Source organism: Siphateles boraxobius, unplaced genomic scaffold, assembly GCF_051911475.1.
Source record: "Siphateles boraxobius isolate OS27281-9 unplaced genomic scaffold, OSU_SipBor_1 130, whole genome shotgun sequence".
NCBI classification, from domain to species: domain Eukaryota; kingdom Metazoa; phylum Chordata; class Actinopteri; order Cypriniformes; family Leuciscidae; genus Siphateles; species Siphateles boraxobius.
In genome coordinates, this window is record NW_027508734.1 from 5444978 (window position 1) to 5465000 (window position 20023).

At 42.7% G+C, this 20023-nt stretch overlaps 1 protein-coding gene across 1 annotated transcript in view; it reads left to right on the forward strand.

Moving 5' to 3' along the window:
* rin1b (Ras and Rab interactor 1b) overlaps window positions 1-20023 on the forward strand; it is a 46305-nt gene that overhangs the window by 22125 nt on the left and 4157 nt on the right. Inside the window, exons 4-9 of the mRNA XM_077227553.1 lie at window positions 5310-5382; window positions 5485-5576; window positions 6725-7095; window positions 9520-10021; window positions 18257-18562; window positions 18652-18783. Coding sequence (XP_077083668.1) covers window positions 5310-5382; window positions 5485-5576; window positions 6725-7095; window positions 9520-10021; window positions 18257-18562; window positions 18652-18783 — 1476 coding nt within the window. The remainder of the gene's footprint in view (window positions 1-5309; window positions 5383-5484; window positions 5577-6724; window positions 7096-9519; window positions 10022-18256; window positions 18563-18651; window positions 18784-20023) is intronic.

A 20023-nucleotide genomic window follows, 5' to 3' on the forward strand; every position in this document is an offset into this window, starting at 1 on the left:
TATTAACTCTGAATAAGAACTTCTGTATGTGTTATTCATTTTATATGTTTGATTGTAGCCTGTGATTCTAAAGCATGAGAGTCAGCAATGTTTGAACTCCTGTGTCTATTAGACTCACTTAGACATCAAGAATCAGTGTATGAATCTCATTAACGTTGTCATGCTTCATGCTACAGTGAATCAGACCACTAGATGATGATTGTCATCATCAATAACTTGACAAACCACCTGATCACGTTTTTTCTTGTCTTTTTCACTATAACGAATGTGTCATAAACACTCAGTTACAGCAGCCAGAATTAAGCAAACACTGATCTCCATAATGGTGAGGAGCTTTGCAGGGTAAGAGACTGGCTCTCTGATAAAAAACTTTTATTGCATCTAGGAAAAACTGAATCCATATTATTTGGGTCGAGAAGTAAACTGAACAAAGCTCCTAACTTATCTATCAAGGTAGGGTATTATGTAATATCCAGAGGTGGAAAGTAACGAATTACATTTACTCGCGTTACGTAATTGAGTAGTTTTTTTGTGTATTTCTACTTTTTAAAGTAGTTTTTAAAATCTGTACTTTTACTTTTACTTAAGTACGTTTTCTTTGAAGTATTGTACTTCGCTACATTTGAAATCATATCCGTTACTGAGTAAAAAATAATAATACAAGGGGGGGGGATCACACACTCCGGAAACTACTGAATTGATTGAAGGGCGGGAGAACAAACCCGAACAAACGCGCAAAAAAGGTGACGCAGACCCAGCTGAAGCTGAAAGCTAAGCGCCAAGCGAATTATGGCCAGTATGAAAAGTAGAAAAAAAGCGTGGTTGTCCTCGAGGATAGATATCCAATTTGCAAAAAATGTGGACGCAAAGTGGCTGCAAAAAGAGGATATAGGACACCATCCCTCCTGCAGATAAAGGTATGTCCCGATTTACGTGATGCAAAGGGAATCCCGGAATCCAGTCATGAAAATGGAATTCACTTAATGCAGATGTCACGTAAAAAATGCAAAATAATGGATGGATGAATACATGGAAAGTAGAACTGTGCAATAAACCCAATCGCGACATGGTCTGTGGATAATTAAGCTAAGCACAAAAATACTGCAAGTAAATATATAAGTTAACCCTATTTGTTCTGCTGAGCTGCGTTTGTCTACTACATACTCAAGTACTCGTGACGTTCATGGTGTTTTCAGCGTCTCACAAACAATTTGAGGATATGAATACATGAACATTTCCAGAGCTGCTCTGAGAGAACGCCTAATGTGCGTTCACACCGGACGCGAATAGCATTTTCATAATTTTATTTGAGAAAATCCATTGTCAAATACACTATTACAGGTCTTCACAAACCGTCAAAATAAAAGTTCGGTTTTACTAGGAGAAATTATGACAGAAATATATTACTATTGTAGGCATACAGTAGAACGTAGCCTACTTCTCAAAATAATAATAATAATAACAATAATAATACATTTTATTTGAACATTATTTATAGGAATGTTTTTTTTTGTCCATGGTTTAATTTAGTAAATCTTTTTTTTGCAGCGCTTCCCCAAAAAATAAAAGGACACAAGTTTAAATTTACATTTGATTAGCCTACCACCGTTTTTGATAATATATTTGGATTAAATCATAAAAAGTAGGGGTGTAACGATACACAAAACTGACGGTTCGGTTTTCCCACGGTTTTGATGTCTCGGTTCGGTTCGGTTTAGAAAGCTAAAAAAAAAAATTAAACAGTGGTTTAATGAGAAAATTGTGTCTTTGTCAGTTTTTGCATTAACTTTACTCTAATTTGTTATTGAAATATAATAATTTACACAGTTGCTGTCATTTTCATTAAAGATATTTTAAACGTACTTTAAATAATCAAGATATAATTAACAGGTTAAGTAAAATATAATATATAGGATAATATTGTGCATTTATTTAGTGCAAGAGTTCATTTCTCTAGGAACCAACAAGTTGTGGACACTTAATCACTAGCCTGCTGAGGTAAATATAATGCTAGTGACAAGCTATGCAGTTTTATTGACGTCTTTGCGCTGATGAAACACTGATTGAGCGATTACACGAGTTATGATGCCTTTCAGTAAGTATACTGTATTTTTCAACATATCTTCAGGTGTCCATTCATGTTTATTCTGTAACTGAGGAAGAGATGATCGCGTTTACTCGCGTTTACTCCGCGCTACCGCTACTGTTACAATCCGTGGTGACAGATAGTTTTAAACTGTGGGTACAGATTGTCAATTTACATCCATGTGGACAGATTGGTAAACTGTGCCTAGTTTTGTAAAACTGTGCACACGGTAGTTTATTTTTCTTCTGTAATGAAGCTTGGCTGTCCATCTAGTGAAAAATTTTGGTACTGCGGCCAAATAAAATCTTACTGAAAGCTCATTTTTTGAGATATCAACCTAAAATGTGGAACACAACTTCTTCAGATTTTTGGCTTACATTTTCTGGCAGTTTTAGAGTAAAATATATTTTGTAATATATATATTTTATATAAAATATAAATAATGATATTTTTACATTGTTCATTTTCATAAACTCAAACTTGTATAACTTTTTTTCTGTTTCACTTTCATAACTTCATAATACTTCATTTCAACATTAATCTGGCAAATGTCTTCTTTAAAACAAGACCAACCATAGGTCTGTATTCGAAAGCATTCTTGAATTACAACCATTTAAGTTTGAATAGTGATTTTCATGTCTATGCGATAAAAGGGGGAGTGACAGTTAAAGGGTTAAACAATATTAAACTATAATATCTATATCTATAATATCTAAAATATAATTTATATATAAAAACTCTCCTACAGTCCAGTCACCATCAGTCGCGACAGTCGCGACTCGCACGTATTTTCATTTAAACGTCACTCACTGACGTTTTCCTAACCAGAAAAAAAAACGATTGCCCTGCTCTGCCTCTGATTGGCTAGTACTTATTGCCATCTGGGTCAGAGCCAATTAGAAGCAGGATGTGGGTGGGGAAAAAACTCTGTGTATAGGGAAAGGGGAGAGACAGAGGGAACAGGCAAGACAAACTCCTACGTTTAAATAACATATAGAAAATATCTGCTTGACAACGAGCTGAGAACAAGCCCAAATAAGCAACTACACTTTAAAACAAGCCCAAAAAAAAAACGCGACCCGCGACTACCAAAGTTTGTAAGCGACTTTACAGAAAAACAAGCCCAAAGTTGCTTATAATAAGCGGACTTGGCAACACTGATTCCAGGTCCAATCAATTAGCCGGGCTGGGCGGGGCCGGGGTAGCTTGCAGGGCGGGGCGTGTTCGGTACGCCATGAGAGTATCGCCATTCGAATCGTGGGTTCTGTATCGCGGTTCTTCGGTTTGGTTCGAATATCGTTACACCCCTAATAAAAAGAAACATTCATTTTTCTGAATAAAATACATTTCATAGGACAATATTATTCTTAAACATTTTAATAAATTATTAATGTTAAAAATAAGTTGTTAATCTAATTCATTATTAATTATCAAATTTAATTGATTAGACATGTTTTATTGAAATTTTAATAAACAAACAAATTATTTCAAGTTTGTTATAATAAAAGCATTTGTTCAACCAAAAAAAAATCCTGTTTTCATTAATTTAACTGTCATTTTAACTGATGATAATAATAATAATACCCATAATTTAATAATACAGTTTATTTATTTAACAATTGATTAATACTGTAAACCGTGATATTTTCTGAGACGTTACCATACTGTGAAAATCTTATACCATTACAACCCTACACGGGAGGGTCCCCCACCCCACCCCCGCTGTTAAAAAAGTAACTCAGTAACTTTTACTCTGAGTCAATTTTAAATGAGCTACTTTTTACTTTTACTTGAGTAGATTTTTAGACCGGTACTTTTACTTGTACTTAAGTAAAATTTCATTGAAGTAGTAGTACTTTTACTTGAGTAGAATATTTTATTACTCTTTCCACCTCTGGTAATATCTAATAGAAGTACTGTTAATTATCTTGGATGTGTTTTGGACAATGATTTAAGTGGTACGAATATGGCTATGGAAATTCTAGGGAAGGTTAATGCTAGGACAAAATTTCTTACCAGATATGTTGGTTTTTTGGATAAGCAAAATTTAAAAATACTTGCATCATGTTTAGTGCTATGTCATCTGGAGTACGCATGCATTTCTTGGATGTCCGATTTGTCTAGTTTTTGTCTGGTTAAGCTACAGAAATCTCAAACTAAATTGATAAGGTTGGTTTTAGGTTTTAATAGCTTTACATATGTTGATACCTCCCATTTTAGACATCTTAAGTGGTTACCTATAGAAAGGAGAGTTGTGCATTTTAAATTAAAGATGGTACACAAGATAATTAATAAAAGAGCTCCTTCGTATTTTAATATGTATATCTCTAGGGTAAGTAGGAAACACTGTTATAATACAAGGCAGAGTCTAATGGATATTACATTATGTCGTTTTAAAACAATGTACGATCGAAGGTCTTTTGAATACTCAGGGGCCCAGTCTTTTGAATACTCAGATGTTAATAAGTATGATGTAAATTTTGAAATGTGTGTTCTTATTATCAGTATAATCAGTATGCAGTGCCAGGATAACCTGTCTCTAGGAGTGAAGTTGTGCTTTACATCAAGGGCCATAATTGAAACAAGTTTTTTGTTAAACTTTATTGTGTTATCCTTGACAAATGAGTGTCTTTTTCACTATTATTTTGTCTAATAAATCAAATCTAATCAAAATCAAAATAGTGAATTCAAACGAAACTATTATTTTCAATAGTCATGTCAAGTCACCTTCATTTATATAGCGCTTTTAACAATATAGATTGTTTCTATAGACTAGAATAAAGTTATTTTTCCAGATACAACAAAAATTCTCAATAATAACTTCTGTAGACGTATGACAGAAATAAAGTCAAACTGGTAAGTAATAAGTGAAGCTGGTAATGCTGTTTGTGGAGTTGTCCATGTCCAATGCCTGCTGGAAAACTTCCCGTTAAAAACTTTATAAGAATGTTAGGATAATGTTCTAACAATGTGATCACTAAACATTTTTAGAATATTTTACATAATGTAATCCTACCTTTTAGGAAAACGCTGTGGGAACAAAAATAAAACCTGTCACTGAAAACATTTCCAGAACAAAAAAAATTCTAACTGGCCTAGTCCTAAATGAGACCAGCTCGCACAATTTCATGATTAATCGACAGCCAAGGCTGGTAAACCTGGTTTTGTGTCTGTTAACATTTTTTTTATCTTAAATTCTTACATCTGATTTGTCACCATTTAGCGTTTTCTCTAGAAAGTTCTGCCCTGAGCTTCCCTGATCTCTGCAGACTAGTGGCGTTTTACACCATTAGCAGGTACATCAAACCAACAAACATTATAGAATTCATGTACATTAAACAAGTGTTTTATCTATAATGTATTATGTCATTTATGCTAATTGTGTATGTGTTCAACAGAGATGTATTACCTTTCCCACTGGAGCTCCCAGAAGCAATTATACAGGCCACAACACACACCCAGCTGGAAAGCATTTCGCATCTGGGCTTAGGTAAGAATACTTGTTTTTCATGACCATTTCCACCCCCTTACTGACCCTTCAAACTAAACTAGCCTTTTTGCTGCTGTAACTTTAACAGTTATATGTAAACACCCACTTAGTATCCTTAACACCATCTTATATTCAGTTGCAGCGCTTTTCAGTGCTTACACCAACCTGCAGGTTTGGGGTTTTGTCCACTTTAGTATTTAATTGTGTTCATATTTAATTACTTTCCTTCAGTAACAGCCCATTTACAAAGTTAGCATATCCTTGTGACTGGATCACAAAATCAATTAGCACTAAAATGTGCTGCTAAAACTCTATTGTTTAACATTTGTTTAACCGTTTTTCCCACAAACATCTGCCAGCCACCACCATTTTGATAATTTTCACAAAAATGTCATGGCCCTTAGAATCTGAACATGCAATATATCAAAAGAAAGAACAGAGAAAAAAAGAACCTCTGCTTTAAAAAAAAAAGTTTTTATTTTAGCTTCATGCTTTCTTTTTTTTTAATAAACACTTTATTTGTGTGATAGTTTCATTAAAAAGCAACATTTTGAACAAAAAGCTGAGAAACTCGTGTTTAATTTTTTCCAAAGACTAAAAAAACGTACATTAGCAATGCTTTTATCGCTTATTTCTGCTCCTTTTTTGTCTGTGTTTTGATCTGGAGATTCCCCCCCCCCCCCCCCCCCAACGTATAACAAATAAACCCGGAAAGCTGGAAAATGTCGTTAATGGCGTGGAAGCGTTGTCTCATAAATGACGGAAAAATCCATCAATGGAGGACAAAGAGTTGAAACAAACGTCATCCACTCATTTATTGGTGCTGGAAACAAGAGTGACAGACTTTCCCAACATCTTACTCTTATTGTTAGTTAAATTCCAACTAGCATATACCAGCTGGCTAAGCAAAATCAGCTAGCATGCCAAATAGCATCCTTATCAAACCATACCCGGCCAGGCCAAGTTTCACCAAATAGATGTTGTTTCAGAAAGTTGCAAATGTTATGTTTTCCTGTTACATTAAAAGCTTTAATTTCAATAGATCTAAAAGCTATGACTACTCTAAAATTCTTAACTTCAAAAGGTTAATGTGCAATTGTGTTTTCCATTTAATTTTCACTCTTTGCAACCTTCCATGGCTCTTTCAGAGTTCTGGAGCTCTCAGATGTCCCCTGGCCTTCCTAACGGTCCCCCTCCGCCCTCAGTGCCCCACCGGACATCCAGATTGATCAGCCCATGTTTTGTCAATCCCCTGTTCCTTCAGCCTCCTCAACCCAGCAGAACTGCCTCACACAAACGCCACCGCTTCAAACGCAGCCTCAGGGTCCGTGTGTCCAATGAAACCTCTCTCAGCCTGTCAGGTGGAGAATCGGATCTAACCCAGGGGGAGACACAAGGACAAATTGCCAACCAGGGCGGCCCGAGACGGACAGGAGGACTGAGCGTGCTCAGGAGGACTCCGGCACTCACTCCCACTTCAGTAGAGGAGGATGAACAGATGTTGGGACAGATACCACCCGTAAGTATGTGGACCCTAGGCTGACTGAATTTTTTTCAAGTAGGGCATGCTTCTGAACCAACATACTTGCTGGTCCCTTTTAACTCAGGGTGAAGATTAGGACAGGCATGTCCGATCCTGGTCCTGGAAGGGAATTTAGCTCCAATGAACCTGCCTGGAAGTTGTGCTCTTGATTAGCTTGTTTAGGTGTGTCTAATTAGGGTTAGAGCTAGGGTTGGGTATCGGTTGGGTTTTATCCGATACCGGTACGTACTCTGTATTTTTTAAGCGGTTCCGGTGCTTAAGCGGTTCTTGAACCGGTACTTAAAATGAAACCGCACACACTTTGTCAAAAAACAATACCCTTTTATTTACAGGGCCAAACTGGACACAATATCAACTTAAATCTTTAAATAATATAAATACAAGTAACATATTGTAATAATAAATAAACCAATATAAAATAAAAATTCACATTTACATGATATCAAATAAAACAATATTGTATCAAACAATATAATAATACTGGAGATTAATAGAGATTACTATCAGGGTAATCTTATCTCAACATGGCTCCAGGTTCTCATGTTTTGTCTGCTTGAACCAGTCATGTAAGTTATCTGGTCGTTGTACTAGTTACGGCAGCGCTTAGTTTGGCGAGTTTGGTATTTCGTTCCCACTGCGTCTCAGCTACGCAGCGTTGAGTGAACCTATGAAAGAGAACGTCTCTGGTTACTGGTGTAACCTATGTTCTCGGAATAGGGAACGAGACGCTGCGTTCGCTGCCAAGCTCCTCGCACTGCCGACAAGCTTCCTTTTTCGGCAGAGAAATCTGAGGAGCAGATGGCGCACGCCCCAATATAATATGATGACGTAAGAGCGTCGAGGTGGCGCCCGTGCCATCAGCCAATGAATTGGCGTGATTCTACATGGGCTTCAGACAATCGGCTCACCCAGAGGGCGTTCTGACGTGTAATTTTACACGTGAAATGCAGCCAAACCTTGGAGCATTTTGCCTAGTGCATCTTCATTAATCCCCTCACTGTCAGTTCAACAAGTGTGCCGAGTAATGGCACTGAACGCTGGAACACCAAGGGGCGGTAAAAAAAAGTCTGGCACAGAAATTTTCATTCTTATTCGGCCTCGTTACTACCGTTTACCGTTTATCAGTGTTCTTATTCATCCTGGACCAATGATCCAATTAGAATTTAAGGGGTTATGCCAGAGGGTCCAATCCTGCTCCTGGAGGGCTTTATTCCTGCAAAATTTAGCTCTAGACCTAATTAAACACACCTGAACCACTTAATCAAGGTCTTCAGGATCACTAGAAACTTTCAGACAAGTGTGTTAGAGCTAAACTCTGCAGGACAGTTGCCCTCCAATAGCAGGATTGGACATGCCTCGGGTTTGGCTTTGGAGTGGAGTATGGCAGGGGTTATCGATCATGCTCCTGTAGGGTTACTTTTCTGCAGACTTCAGTTCTAGCTGTTAATTTTTAAGTAATCCTGAACACCTTGATTTGCTGGTTCAGGTTTGTTTGATTAGGATTGGTGCTAAACTACAGGATGGTAGCCCTCCTGGAGCATCATTGGCTACCCCTGGCATATGGGGTCGAACAAGATTCTTATCAACCCCTCATTTTCCTCTCAGGTTAAAGGACAATTCCGGCCAAAAATGAACCTAGGGCTAAATAACACATGAGTACCGAGTCGAGCGTTCTCTGGGATGCGTTTTCATGATGGTAAATGGTAAATGGACTGCATTTATATAGCGCTTTCACAGACCCAATGGCCACCAAAGCGCTTTACATATTGCCTCACATTCACCCATTCACTCACTCACTCATACACCGACGGCGGTGTCAGCCATGCAAGGCGCCATCCAGCTTGTCGGGAGTTGCTGGGGTTAGGTGTCTTGCTCATGGAAACCTTGACACTTGGTCAGGTGGAACCGGGGATCGAACCTGCATGAACCACTGATCCACTGCCGCCCCAGGCCAGCACATAGCACGGCGTTCGTGGTTCGACTGGTCGAGACTGTTTTCCAAAAGATGGTTCATTGGTTCATTTTTGGCCAGAATGTTCTTTAAGGCTTGATAATAGTTATAGGCATATGGGAAGGGTTATGAGTGTCTTCGATGTACAATAACATTTCAGGGCCAACAAAAAATGGAACAGGAGCACATCCTACTTGTCTAAATCATGGTCTCCACGCAACTGTGCTGAAGTTAGTGCGGGTGTAGAGAGGTCAGCACAAGTATAACCTTTACTAGTTAACTGCCTCCTACAGCCAATATAATGATATTCCACATACTGTGCCTACACTGCACTGTGGTTCTGGAAGGTCGTGATCGTGATGCCTGTTTGAAAATATTTCAGTGGTGCTATGTTCTAAAATTAATGTTGTTTTTCTAAACCTTTTTTACCACATCATGTGGTTCTCTAGAGTAACTCCTTACCCCAAAGAGACAACGCTGAACTCAACAAAGACACTGAAGATGGTGAGGTGTGTCTCGCTTTGGAAAGAACCCGAGCTCCTTCCCTTGCTGAACTGGACAGCAATAGTTCGTTCAGCAGCCTGGAGGAGGAGGAAGCCCAGGACTTCGGCCACCAATGGCCGCCTGCGGCACGTGGGACCCGTTTCCCCTCAGCGAACCCGACCTCGACTCTACGCCGCATGACCGCCGCCTTTGTATGCGTGTTTGCTCCTGAGCGCCGAGTTGCCCGATTGGTGGACGAACTCTCCCATGAAAAACGCTCCACATTTGGGTCATTGGTGCAGGACTTCTTAGAGAAACAGAGGCAGGAGATGGAGGCCTCGACGTATAGTTCTGCTGTGGAGCTGCTTCAGGCCGTGAGGATATTTCTGTCCCAAGCCAAAAATCTCCTTCTTGAAGCAGGAGAAATAGAACCTCCTATTGAGACACTGGTGCCTGAGAACGAGAAAGGTAAGAAGGCATCACTCGATCAATGACACATTGCTGATACAGCAGTTCCTTTAGCTCAAACAGTAGAGCATACACTAGCAATGCCAAGGTTATAGGTTCAGTTTACAGTGTATGAACGTCCCGGGTTACGTATGTAACCCTAGTTCCCCGAAGGGACGGACGCTGCGTGAAATCGCAGTGGGAACGCCCTCAGCGTGACGCGTCTGAAGCATGAATGAAATCAGTCAATGGAGAGAATGAGCGTACGGCGAGTGACGTCATCGACCAGGAAGCTATAAATATCCCCTGAGTACACAACACGCCAGCTTAAAAGTTACTGAAGCAGCGACCCAAGGGGATGCCGAGAGTATGGCAGGACACGCAGCGTCCGTCCCTTCGGGGAACTAGGGTTACATACGTAACCCGGGACGTTCCCCTTCAGGGACTACCGCTGCGTGAAATCGCAGTGGGAACGCAATACCCACATCCCCATACGACCAAATCCCCGTCGTGTGTCATTAGGAGACACAAACCAACGAGAGAACCTGAGCCCCGGGAGTGGAGCTAAGATCGAGGGAATAAAATCTAACGAAAGTGTGCGGTGAGGACCAGCCTGCCGCATCACAAACGTCCTGAAGAGAAGCTCCTGAAAGAAGAGCTGTAGAAGCAGCCATACTCCGGGTGGAATGAGCCCTTACAGCCAAAGTGAAGGCTGATGGGCCGATCCATAAGCAAGTGGGATGGCCTCGACCACCCACTTGCTCATCCTTTTTCTAGATGCAGGACACCCTTTCTTAGGTGACCCAAACAGACGAACATTTGTTCCGATCTCCTCCACAGGACAGCTCTGTGGACGTAAGCATCAAAACCCAAACTGGGCACAGCAAATTAATTTTCTCCTGGTCTGACGTCAGAAAAGGCGGAGGACAGAAAACCTGCAGAACTATAGGTCTAACTGAAACAGTTGGAACCTTAGGAACATAACCTGGTCTCGGAAAGAGAAAGGCCTTAACCAACCAGGAGCAAATTCCAGGCACGAGGGAGCCACCGAAAGTGCTTGAATATCTCCAATTCTTTTTAGAGATGAGATAGCGAGAAGAAGGATAGTCTTTAGAGTAAGAAACTTTTCCGAAACTTCCTCGATGGGCTCGAAAGGAGCAAGGGAGAGACCTTCTAAGATGACGGCCAGATCCCAAGCTGGTACCCTTGTGCGAACTGCAGGCCTCAGCCTCAAGGTGACACGAAGGAAGCGAGACATAAGCGGGTGTTTCCCGAGGGAACCTCCACTTGAAGGGGTGTGGTAAGCAGCTAAGGCCGCCACATACACCTTCAGTGTGGAGTGGGATAACCCTGTGGAGAGACGGTCCTGCAGGAAATCCAGGACTGTACCAACCGGGCAGTTAACTGGGTCCTGCTGGCGCTCTCCACACCAAGAGGTGAAAAGTTTCCACCTCGCGGCATATAACTTCCTCGTGGAGGGAGCTCTGGATCGGAGGATGGTCTCAACGACCTCAGCCGAGAGACCAGAATCTATGAGCTGGGCCCCCTCAGAGGCCAAGCCCACAGCCTCCATAGCTCTAGACGGGGGTGAAAGATCGACCCACTCGCCTGAGAGAGCAGATCTCTCCTGATCGGTATCTCTAGGGGAGAGCCGTTGAGGAGAGACACTAGGTCCACAAACCATACCCGGGCCGACCAGAACGGGGCTATTAGCAGGAGACTGAGCCCGTCCCGGCGAACCCTCTCCAGAACTCCTGGGAGCAGAGCGATCGGGGGAAAAGCGTACAAGCGTGACCTCGGCCACGGATGTACCATCGCATCCAACCCCAGCGGGGCTGGATGGCTGAGAGAGAACCACAGCGGGCAGTGTGATGTTTCTCGAGAAGCAAATAGGTCTACCTCGGCAAGACCGAAATGTTTCCATAGGAGTTCCACCACCTCGGGGTGAAGACTCCATTCCCCGGGCCTCGGCCCCTGTCTTAACAGGATGTCTGCCCCCTGATTTAAATACCCCGGGAGATAAGAGCTCTCAGAGAAAGAATTTTCCCCTGGGACCATAGAAGGATCTGACGTGCCAGTTTGTAAAGCGGGCGAGAACGCAAACCCCCCTGATGGTTGATATAAGAAACCACCGATGTGTTGTCTGTCTGGACAAGAACATGGTGGCCCCTTAGGTCTGGGAGGAAGTGTTTCAGAGCCTGAAACACCGCCAACATCTCTAGGCAGTTTAAGTGCCACAGACGATGATGGTCCTCCCACAGACCCTGAGCCCACCCGTGAGAGAGGCATCTGTCATTAGCATAACGCGACGACAAGGAGCTCCTAACACAGGGCCTTGGGACAGAAACCAAGGATCTTTCCACATGATCAGGGCGTGATGACACCGTCGCAAACTCACGATCATGCGAAGCGGATTTCCCCTCGGGGAGAATCCCTTGGTCCTGAGCCACCACTGTAACAGTCTCATGTGCAAGAGGCCAAGAGGTATCACGTTGGACGCAGCTGCCATGAGACCTAGCAGTCTCTGGAACTGTTTTACAGTGGATGACTGGCCTAGCTTGACCTGATCTACTGCAGCGAGAATCATAGCAATACGAGCAGGTGACAATCGTGCCTGCATCGTCGTTGAATCCCACACTACACCTAGAAAAGTGGTTCTCTGTAATGGAGAAAGAACACTCTTTTTGGCGTTGAGCCTCAGCCCCAGTCACTTGATATGAGCAAGAACGACATCTCGGTGCCGAACCGCCTGTTGTTCCGATTGAGCTAGAATCAAGCAATCGTCTATATAGTACAGAAAGCGGATGCCCTGTAACCTCAGCGGGGCTATAGCAGCATCCGTACACTTCGTGAATGTTCGGGGTGACAGTGCTAGGCCGAACGGAAGAACCCGATATTGGTACGCTTCGCCCCCGAAAGCGAACCTCAGGAACTTCCTGTGTTGAGGGAGGATAGATACATGGAAGTAAACGTCCTTTAGATCTATCATGACAAACCAGTCCTCGGATCTGATTTGAACATCCCCAGTGACAGACACAGCGCCCTGTAACGTACTGGCAGGGAACAGCTGGTCTGGGCACTCCACAACCCTCCTCGGAGGGGGCGAGCGTCCCTCGGGAAATCGCTCGCCGAGTCTCTCTACGCCCTGTGAAGGCAGGGTTAGTAGAGCAGACCACTGAGGGCATCGGAAAAGACAGGGCACCGTGTTCTTGTGCAGTGAACTCAGATCTTTCACGATAGGGACCACCCTCAGAACCCTGACGTTCAGCACGTCAGGATTTTTTTTTTTTTTCGATGAAGTAGTATCCTAACTCCCTGCTGAGTGGGGGACCCATTCCGCCAGGAACTCTACTAAGGGAACCAGCCTCTCGAGGCTGGCCTCCGGATGAACATCCCGAGTGACAGACACAGCGCCCTGTAACATATTGGCAGGAAACAGCTGGTCTGAGCACTCCACAACCCTCCTTGGAGGGGGCGAGCGTCCCTCGGGAAATCGCTCGCCGAGTCTCTCTACGCCCTGTATAGGCAGGGTTAGTAGAACAGACCCCTGAGGGCATCGAGAAAGACAGGGCACCGTGTTTTTGTTCGGTGAACTCAAGTTTTTCCCGATGGGGACCACCCTCAGAGTCCTGACGTTCAGCCCGTCAGGACTTTTTCGACGCGGCCTTTCTGGCGACAATGACTGTCCTCAGATCAGTCCTGCCCCGAGAAGGCCGCGCCGGAGAGCACCCCGCCTCGTCCCTCCAGTTTCTCTGCAGGGGGGCACGAGACGTGACACTCCGCTTCTGCTGTGCTCTTTTTGAAGACGAACTCGACGAAAGACTTTGCTCTGGTTGAACATTCTGCGTGACAGACACAGTGCCCTGTAACGGCGCACAGGCAGGGAACGACTGGTCTGAACACACTAGAACCCTCCTTAGAGGCGGCGAGCGTCCCTCGGGAAAGCACTCGCCAGACCCTTCTACGCCCTGTTTCGGCAGGGTTAGTAGGACGGGCCCCTGAGGGCGCCGGGAGAGACAGGGCACCCTTAAGGGAGGTGAACGCAAGTCTCTCTCGGCGGGGACCCCCCTCAGATTTCCTTTGAGCAGGTCGGCCTGAAAAGCCTGCATAAAAGACATCGTATGCAAACATGCAGCCGCCTGCCGAGCCACCGAGTAAGCCTTCCCCACCAGCACAGAGGTATATATATTTATTTATTTATTTATTTTTTGGTGGAAGAGCCGGTGCTTTAAGTGAAGACGATGAAGCAGGAGAGAGATAGCTCGCAAGCGTCTCCTCCGCCTACAGTATCGTCACATAACCAGCAGATTTAGCACCAACAATGTTACCATAAGCATTGGACTGATTTGTGTAAATTCTGCTTGAAACCGGTCTAACCCAGGTCTTTGAAAACTCAGCATGAAGATCTGGGAAGAACGGTAAGCACCGGCTAGAAGGTTGAGGTCGTGCAGACAGAAATCTATCATCTAGATTGCTTTTAATTCTAGAAACCTGTCTATCAGCTGGCCACTCGATACTGTTATTTTTTTTTTTTAAATTTTTTTTTTTTTAGCTTTTCAACAGCCCGAGATAATACATCCATCAAACCTTCTTCATTTGCAGTATAATGTGATAAACTAGTTTTCTCTGATGATAAACTTTCGACATCCAGCTCCTCAGAACTGGAAAATCTCAATTCAACATCATCATGTGCCTCCACCCGGGCAGAAGTAACCGCCGCAGCGCGTGCTTCCAGAGCCGGGTGAGAGGCACTAGATCTCGTCGGAGATAGCTGAGATAGGGCGGAGCCCGTCTCAACGTCGCCAGCGAGATCCATCTGCGAGCCCCAAGACAAGCGCCGCCGCTCTGCCTCAACAGAAGCGGGACCCGAGCCTCGGGGAGCTCGCAGCAAATCACTCTCCTCGAAGAGCGATCGCCGCGAGCGCAGAGTTCTCAAGGGAAAACGCTCGCAATGCTGACAATCGACTCCCTCGAGAGCCGACTGGGCATTGCTGCACTCCCAAACAAGCCACACTTAGCTCGTGTGAATCCCCACCCGTGATGTGCCGAGTACAGGGGGGAACACACTTCTTATACTGCTCGCTCATATTGGTTTTTTTATATAAAATATATATAGTGAAAACTCCTGACAAAACAGACAAACACAATCGACAGATTCAGACACACACAGAGCTGCTGAAGTAACTAAAAGCTGGCGTGTTGTGTACTCAGGGGATATTTATAGCTTCCTGGTCGATGACGTCACTCGCCGTACGCTCATTCTCTCCATTGACTGATTTCATTCATGCTTCAGACGCGTCACGCTGAGGGCGTTCCCACTGCGATTTCACGCAGCGGTAGTCCCTGAAGGGGAACTTATAAAGTGTATATCTTGCATGCAGTGTCAAACCATCAAACTTTTTGTCTCCAGCACAGCAGCCACTAGGCCACAACACCCCCAATTTTAACCAGTAATATAGAAGTAAATATTAATGAAAATAGACCTTTTTTCATTTTTGTTGATGAAAATGTTACTGGTAATTAAACAAGTTGGCACCACAATGCTAAGATTTTGTGAGTGGTTGGCAGAACATTACTAGGATGCCCTGGGTGGTGTGTAGATGATTGCCCTAAGTCTCTATTACCGCATTTACATACATTTTTTTCCTCCCATGTGGCACAAATCCGATATAACCCACAAACGTGTAAGCGGGAAAAAAGCACATGGATTCTGATATTCTCTGTTCAGTTTCAGGCCTCATTCATACATGGAAATAAAGCTGATATGAATCGGATACGTGCGTCTGCCATGTAATCGGACAGATCGGATGTTTCCCTGTAAATGCGAGTTGTATGTCATTGAAAAGGCGATGGTGGCGTGGCGAATGACTTCAAATCAGGAGGACACCAACCATGATCACATGAATCTTTTCAATGGCACAATGGAGGATAAAGACTCCAGCCAATGTTTTGCTGACTTTTAAAGATGGTGCGGAAAGCAATCGTGCTGTTTTTACTTCCTTTTCAGCCTTTTCCGGGTCAGTACGTCTACCTTGGGTTGTTTCACCAAGTTTATAGTGTAAATGCAGATATCAGATGGTTCACTTTTAAAACAAGATGTAAGCGTGATGTAAAAAAAAAACTGGATTTAGTCAACAAATCAGAATTTGGCATTAAAATTCTGCAGTGTTTAAAGGCGGCCTGAGATAGCCTAGTCTTTTCATTTGACTCGGGTCCTTCTTTTATTCAATGTAGGAAGTCTGCTTTTGCAAAACATAATTCGGGTCTTGTTTACAGAACAAAGAGTGCTGTAAAGTTACACAAGAGTTTAATACAACAGGATACTTCAGGAGTTAGTTTAAACCCTAAGTTTGAGCAATAATAATTGTGATGCTTGACTTGGCAAACACCACTTAGGATTTTACAGGAAGGAAATGACTCAACGCTATGGATTGCATCACTGAATCCAATCAGTTGATTTCTAAAACTCTAAAACCTTTGAAGTGGATAAAAAACTGTGATTGGTTTCCTAGAATCCTTTGATATATTGAATTTCTGGAAAATAGTGTTTATGTTTGAATTGTACTATTACAGTACATAAAGCTCTTATTAACACAGATGTAATGCAGTTTTGCTGTAAAAGTATAACTCTCGTTCTCTGATGCACCTGTAAAGTCTTATATATTACCAAATATGTTTCTTAAAAAATATGTGCACATTTATGCAGCACAAGCAGTACAGCATTGGTTAAGTCACTCAAATAAAAACATACAATCTTTCATAACCCTGCATAGCTGGGACTATGAGCTGATTATGAGATATCTCCCCCAAATCAAAGCAAGAAATCCGGCCACATCCCTGGGGATGGATGCTGTTTCAGATGTTGGTGGAGGCATTCGCATTTTCCACTTTGCATTTATCATTAGCACATTGCACATTCCCACGCATACTTTGGGAAGCGTGTGGAGAGAGAAGAGATAGAAGGAGCGATGGGGAGGTGATTTTGCACAGATTTTCCTGTTTTGCTATAATGTGTCTAGCTCTTTCTTCTACTGTACAAACATTAATTTGCCATTGAACAGAGCTTGTTTATTTTCGCCAAGCTGCTCAGTGGCTTTATGTTCACTTCCACAGACACACTTTGTGTGGCAAACATTTAAAATCACTAACCTTGGCTATAAAAAGTTACATTACAAACCAATATTTCAATTCCGGGGCGGTCAAGGCCATATAAAGCCAGTAAACACTGTAAATTGCACAAGGACACCAGAAAGAGCCTGAAATAACCATTCACAGGGATGATTTAGAAATATTAAATATATAAGTTTATTGAATAGGATAAGCCCCTTGAGATGAACCATCTCGTTTTCGAGGGGCTCCTAATATACAATACAATACAGAACAAGGGGCAAATCAAACACATTACAATAATAAGACATAAACAATACCACAATCAACACACTACCACAAAGACGACAAAAAAAACCCATCAAAAAGATAAGATTTTAGGTAAATACAACCAGTGTTGGGAAAGTTCTCTTTCTACATGAACTAGTTCAAAGGTCAGTTCACAAATTTTAAAATGAACTAGTTCAGTTCATAATTCATACTTTAAAATTTTGAACTAGTTCATGGTTCTTTTTTTTCCATATGTTACTGGGAGCTATTATTTTTCAAAATTATTGCCACAGCCCATATAGCACCAAAGACAGCAATTATTTTATCGGCGGGCAAAGTTTGAACAGAAATGTACGATTTTTCCCATCCTCACCGACCTTGTCATAAAACTCGTTTAAATGATCATACGACGCCTCCTTGCTGCTTTTTGTTTTGATGACGCATGCGGCGGTGCGACACTGGTGGCTGGTGTTGCCAGATTGGGTGTTTATTCCGCTACATATTAAGGCCTGTTTACGGTGTGTATTAGCCGTGTTTTTCGGCTGGAAGGCTCTATAGACATCTGGCACCCTATTGAACGAAGTTAAACTGAGAGTGCTGCCGTTCACAGACACCAGAATGAACGAGTTCACAGTAACGTTCATCAGTCAGTAATACAGTACGTTCAGTTCACAATCGCCCAAAATATGAACGAGTTCATGAACTATCGTTCAATGAACGTGTTCAGGCACAACACTGAATACAACCACTTGATAGCCACACAGAGGCGGTGAACAAATACTTTCCAGCAAAAACATAACAAAGAATAAAGTGACTTGTTAATTAAATATAGGTATAGTATATTATTTGCATTTTCCTTCCCTGTCATGTGACCCACAGATCTAGCCCTGGAAAAGGCTCTGTTTGGCTGCGTGTTGAAGCCGTTGAAGATTCAGCTGCACCAAACGCTCGTATCTCTCCACACTCTGGACGGCTCTTTACGGAGGATCACAGACAGCTTGCTGGCCTACCAGGAGGGGGCGCTGGAGCGCTTGGCCGTGCGAGTGGGAGTCCTGGACGGTCGTGGTATAGACCGAGCGAAGGCAAAGCTCACGCTGATGCAGCGCAGCCATTCGCCCATTGACAAGGTTTTGCTTTTGCTGCAGGTGTGCAAGAGTGTGTACAAGGCTATGGAGACGCAAGCGGGTGAGAACAGATTTAGAAACTGGTTTGTCATTAGGTATAGAGCAACTTTAAGACGTTGAAGTTAAGACTTTTCCTCATTTCCTCTGCAGATCAGGATGTGGGTTCTGAGGATTTCCTACCGGCACTGTCCTACGTGCTTGTTCAATGTAATGTCCCACAACTGCTGCTGGAGACAGAGTACATGATGGAGCTGCTTGAGCCGTCATGGCTGACCGGAGAGGGTAAAGGAGGATTCACCTCAACAACAAAAACATACAGACTCTGTTTAAAGAGGACGTATTATTCTCTTTTACATGTTCATCTTTCTTTAGTGTGTTATGTTGCTGTTTGAGCATGAAAAAGTTACAAAGCACAAAGTCCCTCCAGCGGGAGTTATTCTCTATATTCTCAACTCCCTGAAACGCCTCCATTGTAGTCTTGAGTTTTCTTCTGGAAACGAACACGTGAAAATATTCATCATTTAAATAATTCATAAGCAAAATAACGGGATGGGGCCTGGTTGAGTTAGTTAGTAGTGTGTTGAAACTCGTTGTGTGTGGAAACTCGCGATTATGGTAAGAGGCGGGGAATTTCCCAAACACTCTCAACACACTTGATCAATCACAACACACTGGTCCAGCCGACCAATCACAACACACTGGTCCAGCCGACCAATCACAACACACTGCTCCAGCCGACCAATCACAACAAACTGGTCCAGCCGACCAATCACAACACACTGGTCCAGCCGACCAATCACAATACACTGGTCCAGCCGACCAATCACAACACACTGGTCCATCACAACACACTGGTCCAGCCAACTAATCACAACACACTGGTCCAGCCGACCAATCAGAGCACACTGTGGAGGGGCTTCATAGTGACAGGAACTAAACAGAGCATTACTGACAGACTGGGAAAAGAGGTGCTGCAACAATCTCAAATATAGTGTTTTTTGAACATTCAAGCATGTAAACCACTTCTAGTCGAGTCCAAAAACAACATCAAGACTTTATAAAGGGTATAATATGGCCTCTTTTAAAACTCTAGTTACTTTTAACGTGAAGGTTGTGTCAAAATCTAGGTGGAACATTTATGCTACTGTGTAAGATAACTTGTCAGATAACAGATATCACATGTATCCTTCACAGATATGAGAATCGCAGACAAGACTGGGAGGAAAATCCATATGCTATTATAAATGACAAATATTTTATTCATTTGTAAATCAAAATGGTTTAATTGAAAAATAAACCTTTTAGCCAAAAAAATTGTATCTTGATTTTTAGCAATAATATACAAATCGTGCAAGAAGGTCTACCATGAGCTCTGAGCCACAAGTGAGTGTGATTTCCACATCATTTATCATTTTTCTTCATTAACTTCAACAGCCAAATTCCCAGTGAAGAACTGCAATACCTGAACAGAGTAACAGCAATCAGAAGTTGCTGTTACCATGGAAACCCAGCAGCATGAAGT